General features: G+C 31.4%; 1 protein-coding gene across 1 annotated transcript; it reads right to left on the reverse strand.

Moving 5' to 3' along the window:
- Positions 1–2,389: 2,389 nt before the first annotated feature.
- On the reverse strand, positions 2,390–6,446 carry LOC112515521 (V-type proton ATPase 16 kDa proteolipid subunit). The gene is made up of 3 exons (XM_025122395.1): positions 6,239–6,446; positions 5,867–6,152; positions 2,390–2,738 (listed from the first exon to the last, which is right to left on the reverse strand). Exons 1-3 carry the CDS (start codon positions 6,315–6,317, stop codon positions 2,606–2,608), a joined length of 498 nt encoding a protein of 165 aa, XP_024978163.1. The 5' UTR covers positions 6,318–6,446; the 3' UTR covers positions 2,390–2,605.
- Positions 6,447–8,809: the final 2,363 nt, after the last annotated feature.

Below are 8,809 nucleotides of genomic sequence, written 5' to 3' on the forward strand. Positions count from 1 at the left end.
TTCAATGGTTTTATTATGGAAGATTTAACGATGATATAAGTTACACTTGATCTTTACGTATTAATACAGTTTGAATAAATAAGAGTTATGGTTCTAATTACAGTCTATTGATGAAAAAAATTATATTACGGTTTAAAATACAATATATTTAAAATCCAACATATTTAAACGACTCTAGAAATGTTTTCGATTTACACCAAGGACAAATAATCAAGAGATGGAGAGGGAGACCGAGAGTTCTAGAGCAATTGAATGGGAGATGAATGCGAGAACTTTTAATAACTCATTTGAATATCAGTTTGAATATCACCTTGGAAGATGGGAGAAGACATAAGAGGTATGAAAGGGTAAAGACATGAGTGAAATATGTCAAAAGTATCTTGGAAACATGAAAAGAAAAATTAATAATATACATTGGTAACTTGTACTATATGTTATTTTAATTGTAGATTAAGAGATTTTAAAACTGAATGCATAAAGTAGTAGTACTTAATGTATTATGAATTGTTTTTTTAAAACTTTGTGCATAAATGTAAAATATTTTGTACATTAAGAACTGTTTTTAGAAGTATTTTGTAATATTAGGTTCTCTGGTCAGCGCCATGAAGGAACGCAGGTGGACCTCATTGATCAAAAAGATTTTATGAGCGTCTGCATTTGAATTTTGAGATAACAAGAACGAGGGTATCGTGTGTGTGTGTGTGTGTGTGTGTAAAATGTTGGCTATTTCATTACATCTTGTATCTTGTTTTGCGTTTTCATTTATAGATAAACAGGTTAGAAAAACATATTACATATACCACTTTCAGGATTTCTTGTTTTGGAAACGTTAAAAGATTCCATATTAGCATTTTAGCCATATCAATTGTCCCATATTGGAAGAGTCATAAAAATCCCCTTTCATTTATAATCTTTGAAGAAACAACTGGAGTTGTTAAGAGATCAAGTGAGCTAAGGAGGACTTGACTACTGTGAATTTTCCACATATACTAAACGTCAAAAGATAACACTAGCGTGCGTGCGATTTCCCAAAAAGTCTGATTTTTAATGCTCAGAGGACCAAATGAGTTTTTCATATCCCCGATCAGTTGCATACACAAACCTATATATGTGTAAATTTTGTTCTATCATTTGATCTCTCTCAATCCTCTTCCTCTCTTCAATGAAATTCTGCAGAAATGTTCATAGGAGATACGTTTAGTTATTGAATATATCTATTTGATCACATAATTCATGGGGTGTATGTATCGGCCTTCAACCCAAACAACCTTGATAGTAGGGGCTAGTAATATCCTAAGGATGGTGATCCTTCACGTTCTAATCATAGATTTGTGGCGCCATTTCTCCTTCTAATACCCTATTTCCTAACAATGTATGTGTTCTTACTTCCGTTCTGCGTTAAGTATTGAAATCGACACAAGCAGGGATACACTTAGAAATGAGAGAAACAACTGGTCTTCGGCCAAACTGTTACCAACCGAGTTTCTTGAACCAGTTCAAGGCTAAATGCGAGTGTAACAACCAGATTCTAGCTTAAGCATAAAGAGACTTAGGGGCCGTTTACCTAATTGCTTACCCGGTAAGCACTTACCAATAGGAGTCCACACTATGATTTAGTTTGATGCGCAAGATTTTAGTACATCAAAACATATCGAATGCAACAATTTACTGGGTAAGCGCTTACATGGGTAAGAGTCGTCATCCTCACTTATCAGGTAAGACTCTCCATCATTCTCATCGCTCTTACCCGGTTAGATTCTTGGCCCTTCTCATGTTCATCCGATAAGAAAATTTATCCGGTAAGCACTTACCAAGTAAGTGTTTAGTAAACGGCCCCTTAGATAACGGGGACAAAGAACATGCTAGCTTAGGAGCAGTGCGCTTGAATAATCTACAATGTTGCACCTTTATGTATACGCATGATACAAACTAAACCACCAAACGAACACAATATATATCATTCAAGGAAGGGTTTAGGGGTAGGATGTCGCATAGAGAAGATGTAATCCTTGATAAGTATGCATGATACATACCAAACGAACCCAATATATATCCCACACAAGGTAGGGTCTGGGAGTAGGGTGTCCGCATAGAGAGGATGTTTCCGTGGTATGTATGCATGATACATACCAAACAAACCCAGTATATATCACACAACAAGGTAGGGTCTGGGGGTAGGATGTCCGCATGGAGAGGATGTTTCCATGATATGTATGCATGATACATACCAAACAAACCCGGTATATATCCCACACAAGGTAGGGTCTGGGGGTAGGATGTCCGCATAGATAGGATGTTTCCATGATATGTATGCATGACACAAACCAGACTAAACCGAACGAACCATACTCACAAGGTAAGGATCTGGGGGTAGGATGTACCTATAGAGAGGCTGTTTCCATGATGTGTATTTATAATACAAAATAGGTAAATAAACAATGCTATTTTAAGTCTTTATTCGAGGGCAAAAGTTGCTTCCAGTTTAGTAACTAACAAACAATTTGAAAACAGGAAGAAAGATTTTGAAAAGATGAATCTGGACCTTCTCAACTCGTGAAACTAACCTGATAACATGTTGCTGATGATGGATGAGAAATTGTACAACTTAATCAGCCCTTGATTGGCCAGCACGGGAAGAGAGAATGATGCCAACAATGAGACCGTATAAAGCAAGTGCTTCAGCAAAGATTAGAATAAGAATCATTCCAACGAAAAGCTTCGGCTGCTGCGCATTTGCCCTGATCACAATATCGCAAGTTTTAGAAGGTAGATTGACCATTAGAAGTATTAGAATTGATGAACAGTTTTTGTTTACAAAATTTAGTTTACTTCCTATTTAGTGTGACGAAGAACTTTTTTTTAAATCGATGTAACAAAGTTCCAAATTTTACTATTTTGTATGCATTTCATCTTTGTAACATTTGATGACATGAATACGCGTTTACAAAAGGTTATGACAAAGTGAATGATAGACTTGACATCCACGGCATCAAATGTTACAAGATCAACAAGTTACTGGTCACAATAGATAAGAAGTAGAAAACTTTGGAACTTTATTACATCGATTGAGAATAAAATTCCTTGTTACACTAAATAAGAACTTTGGGAAACTTTGCATTCTGCCCTTTTGTTTAAAATGAATGCTAGAACAATTATAAAAAGCATTAAGCTAGTCATCCAGGCAAATATGAAGGTTTGCTAAAATGACAAGCTTGAGAATGAGATTCAGATTCTAAAGTAAAGTACTCCTTTTTAAGTTTTTTTAATTCACTTGAGAAAATTGAGTGTTTTTTGACCATTATCACTTCCCTAAGAAACTCGAGCATAAAATATCAGGCATTTTATCTTTTTCCATGTTCAATAAGAAGACCAGCATGGACTAAAGAGCAAACATATAAGATCACACAAGCATGAATCATGATAGCTCTATCCATGTGCAAGAACATGATTATCCCACAAACAAATTGTTGGGCGACCCCAGTCATCCCTTTTCGTTAACACTTTTATATTACAATTAAAGTGCCTTCAAAATGGAGCATATTCAAATAAGGTACTTGTATCATACTTGTTTTGTGAATCAAATTGAAAATTCCTACACCAATTACATCAATCTTGAATTAATTGGATGGCATATTCGCTTAGAATTTTCTTTTAAATAGAGAATATAATATGTACAAGTACAAACACAAAGAGTCGGCATTCTAGCAATGCATAAACCAACATATATTTTATTTTGATCATGAGAACATTGTATAGTCCCATTAGTCATTCAAAATGTCTTCATCAAATAACAAAAGGAACATCTTTCCACTTGCATTTGCTAATAAATTATAGAATTGTATCATGAATCAGATAACATACTGATTTGTTGATGGGAATGCATAGTTTGATTCATGAAAAGAACTGAATGATATAATTGAATAGGAGGCATATGATATTACCACTGGATCCACATCATTTGTTTCATGAATCAAATTCAGTCTTACAAGTTACGTAGCAAATATATGCTTTTGACAAGTATGATGGACCAACATATAAATATGAAAAGGTGCACTACTGCCAAATAGTTAATTGGTCCTAATTCTTTTTCCTTCTCCTAGACCTCTCCCCGTCCTCTGTATGGCAGAAAATTTAATAAATGTCATCAGTTGAGACCACCAACCCATCACTAGCCAAACATTTCTTATTTGTGATATAACAAATAATCATTATGATTAAGATCTTACATGCTTATTTTATAACAAGGACTTGACTAAAATAATGACAGTGTGATGTCAAGGTCTAGCGACTTCCAATATTTTAAACTACCAGACCTCGTTTCTTTTGAGCAGGACGAAGGTGGTTATGATGGATCATCATGCTACCATTTGTGACTAAGATCGCAATTGATAGGATAATGATAGTCAAAGTATCAAGGATGGAGTTACAGTCATCTAAAAAACGGGCTCACAATGACATTAATCATATCGCTTTGGCAGCAAGAACAAGTTAGCTAGAAATAACATAATGTCAATAAATAGATCTATGACCAACTAAAATGCTGATGACATCATCAAATACCGAGGCTCCATTTTGTGAACATTCTATAGAACCAAAGCTACTTTATTTTTACTTCAACTAATTAGGAATTTTAGGGTTGAACAAAAGGTCTTCTTAGGGTACTTATGCACCAAAGTCAAAAGAGTGTGGAAGGAGATGTGCACCTAAAGTCCATCTTTATCTTTGTAATTAAAATCCAAAGGATATGAAGGTGTAATCTGTTGGATTGTTTCTTTTTATGGATTCAGAACAGAATTATGATACTGAAAACATATTTCAGCCAACTGAGTAGGAATATCATTTAAATGGTAGTAACTGCAATTCTGATTGTTTCTTGAACCTATTCCAAAATGGCTGCTGTTTGACACACCAATTATATTTAAAAAAAAAAGCATTTGTGCATTATAATTAGATCATCAATGGCCTTTATTTTTGTCCTAAACATTGAATTGATTGATACTTCATACAATTCAGTAATCTTAGTCATTCCAACAATGCATCATTCAAAACAGAAAGGTACCATCTTTTATCATCTCAAATTATATAACGCAATGCATGCTTACACTCAGCTAAGACAAACACACCCTTCACCAAGAAAAGTCAGTGTATGGCAAGAAGAGAATCAAGCAACCTCATTCATAAAACATTCTCCTGTGGTAATTTGTAGATAAGAATCCCAGCTGGACTCGTCTAAATGGTTGACTGTACATGGTAAACTAGATTCTTCCATTTGAATCATGTTCTTGGTTGGCCTACTAAATTACCTAGGGGTCTGTCAATGGGAGGGGGGTAAAATTTTCACCCCTCAGATATGGTTTCTAGTGTTTCTTAAAAAAGATCCCAGCCTAGTAGAAAATTTCAAAAACATCAAAGAAGGTACAGTATATCAGGGGTGCATGTGACATTGCACATACTAAGTTTCTAAGCAAAACAAAATTTCCTATCATCCTCCATTCCTACTTGAGGCTACTTGAAGGCAAATCCAAATGGCCATGGGTTAACTAACACCATTACAAAATCTCCTGTATAATGAAACATAAGTGCTTTAAATTTATCATATCATCTTAGATAACCCAATTCACTTGCAGCTAATAATTGCTCAAAGCCTCAAAGTACTCTTCCTGACAAGATCTACGCACCAAACATCTATTTAAATATCGCACAATTACGAGTAAGGATATCCGAGGATTGGTTGTCCTCATAATCATTATGCACAAACGTCAAAACTTCAAGCAACACTAAATAACTCTTTAATAGCTTAGCAATCCAATGTCAAACCAAAAACGCACCGAAATAACTATGATTTAAATGTTATGGAATACTTTACCTAACACCAGCATCGCCAACGATTCCAATGGCCATTCCAGCCGAAAGTCCAGCAAGACCACAAGCAAGACCAGATGACAGATGTGCGTAGCCGTCAAACAGGTAATATGATTTCGCCTTGGGATTGATTCCGGTACTAATAATAACAGCAATAATTAATCCATAAATACCTAACACTCCCGCCATAACAACAGGCACAATCGACTTCATTACCAGCTCCGGCCTCATCACTCCCATCGATGCAACACCAACGCCGCTCTTGGCCGTCCCATAGGCCGCACCCATACCTGAAAATTAATCAAAACAAGTTCAAATATTTAAAACGAAGTTGCATCAAAGAGTAAATAAATTCAGCTTTAGGGTTTGAGCTTACAGGAGAAAACAAGGGCTGCTGCGGCTCCGAGGAAGCCGAAAAACGGAGCAGTTTCATCGCCACTGAAAGTAGACGACATCAATTCCAATTGTTGAATTGTAGGGGAGATCTCAACAGATTTGAGGGGCCGGAAAATTGTTCGCCGGAGCAGGAATATTGAACGTATAAATTACGAACGTGCAGTGGCTCGTGGCCTCACGTTTTATGCCGATGGGTTGTTTTTATAGTTCCTTCCGGCTTACAAATGGGCTGGAATTTTAAATATCTTTGCTGGGCTTGGTATCTTTGCTGCTATTATCCATATTTATAGTTATACTATCTATATCTATAATATGTATATCTATACTATATTTTAAATATTTATTAAAAACTCTTAACAATTATTTTAACTTCATGGTTAAATCTGAATTTAATTATAAATAAAATATTAAATTAAAGAAATTACATAAAAAAATAGAACTTTAAATAGTAAACTTGGAAATTTGATACTAATATCGATGTATATTTTTTTAAAAATTTTATGATACTTCAAAATTTATATTTTATTCAAAAATTAAAAAATCTTCGCTTCTCAAAACCACTAAAAACCGTATTGTATCGACAGAGATAAATAATAAAACGAAACATTAAACTTGAGATATATCTTGTTATATTATGCAATCACCCTTCTAGTATATACTATAAGGGTATTCACGCAATGCAACAAGATAAATTCTTGATTTTAATGTTCTATTTTATTCTTTGTCTCTGTCGATATTATAATACAATTTTATTTGTTTTTAAGAAAGCAATAGTGATTTTATTTTTAAATAAAATATAATTTTGAATATATCATAAAATTTTGAAAAAAAATATATCAATGTCAATATCAAATCAACTATTTAAAAGTTCTATTTTTTTATTATGATTTAATTTATTTTTTATTATGATTTAATTTANNNNATTACATTTTATAAAGATAATAATTAAGTATTATGTTAAAACTCAATGATTATCTTAATTATATTTTAGATTTTTTATATTTAAAATGAGATGTTTATCTTGTATTTGATTATGTTTCAAATTCAGATATGGAGTTTTAATAAGTTGTACTTACGCATAATCTATTTGTAATAGTAAGTTTTAAGTAACATGTATTAATAAACAATATTTTATGTATAAAAACTGGCTTTTAAGAGCTTTTTTCAAATGCTATATAATATAGTATAGATATAAACATGCTAAACGGCTTTGTGTTAAAGGTACTACCCTGTATACTTAAAGTATTACTTTTGAAGCTATACAACCTCCCATGATCCCCATTGTTATAAAAATCAAATTTTTTTTTTTATGTTACACTTTACATCCTTATTGTTAGTTATTTAATTTACTTTATATTCATTTCTTTTTCATTTTTCGTTATTACCATATTATCATACATAATCATATATTAAATATATATATATATTTCACTTTTTACAAATTATATCATTATAATTGTCTCATCAATGCCTTAGCCTAATACTAAATATTTTTCGCTTTAATCTCATATTATTAAATAATATAAATACGTAGTGAATTATTTTTAAAACTTTCATTTTATACCTTATAGTTATCGTATTTAATTTGTTTTATATTTCTTATGTTTTTTTTCATTTCTATTTTATACCCTTAATTTACAAATTTAAAGTTGTAGAACCCATAACTTTATATCTCCACGTCCCAAGATAATATTAAATATCAAATATTTTTTTATTTTTAAATTACAATTTATACTTTTATAATTAGTTATATAATTTGTTTCATGCCACTTACTTTTTCATTTTTTGTTTTACATTTTTATCATATTAAAATAAATAATCGTACATAAACTAAAATTATTATAAAATACATTTTTTAATAAATTATATAATTATAATCGTCTCATCACCACCTTTGAAATGAACCAATATTGAATATTTTAAATTTTATCATATTATTAAATATCATAAATATGTAGTGAGTTATTTTTAAAACTTATATTTAATTTACACTCTTATCTATCTATATTATCTCTATATTATATTATAAAACATGTTAAACGGTTATTATTGAATTTTTAAGAGGTATAAATTTTGATTCATTATGTACAATTTTTGAATCTTTACAACCTTCGTGTTCAACATGATAATTAAAAATAAAATTATTTTTTATTATTAATTACAGTTTATACCTTTATAATTAGTTATTTAATTTATTTTATATCTCTTCTTTTGCTATTTTTTATTTTACACGTTCTCATATTAACATTAACTATTATGATCATCTCTTCAATACCTTATAAATGAACCCAATATCGAATTTAATAATATTATTAAATATGATAAATACGTACTCATGTTTTTTAGTATCTTAATTTTTTATTTTTCATTTTACACCCTTATCTATCTATACTATATTACTAGTATGGGAACCGTGCGTTGTACGGTAGCATGAGTAATTTGATTAATAATCTGAAGATTGTCTATATAAATATGTATTAGTTGTTAATAGAATTATCAACAAATAGTATTTAAATAATTCTAAAAAGTTAAATAAAATATAATTAGTGAA

The sequence above is a fragment of the Cynara cardunculus genome (assembly GCF_001531365.2).
Source record: "Cynara cardunculus var. scolymus isolate 2C chromosome LG 7, CcrdV1, whole genome shotgun sequence".
Classification (NCBI taxonomy): Eukaryota; Viridiplantae; Streptophyta; class Magnoliopsida; order Asterales; family Asteraceae; genus Cynara; species Cynara cardunculus.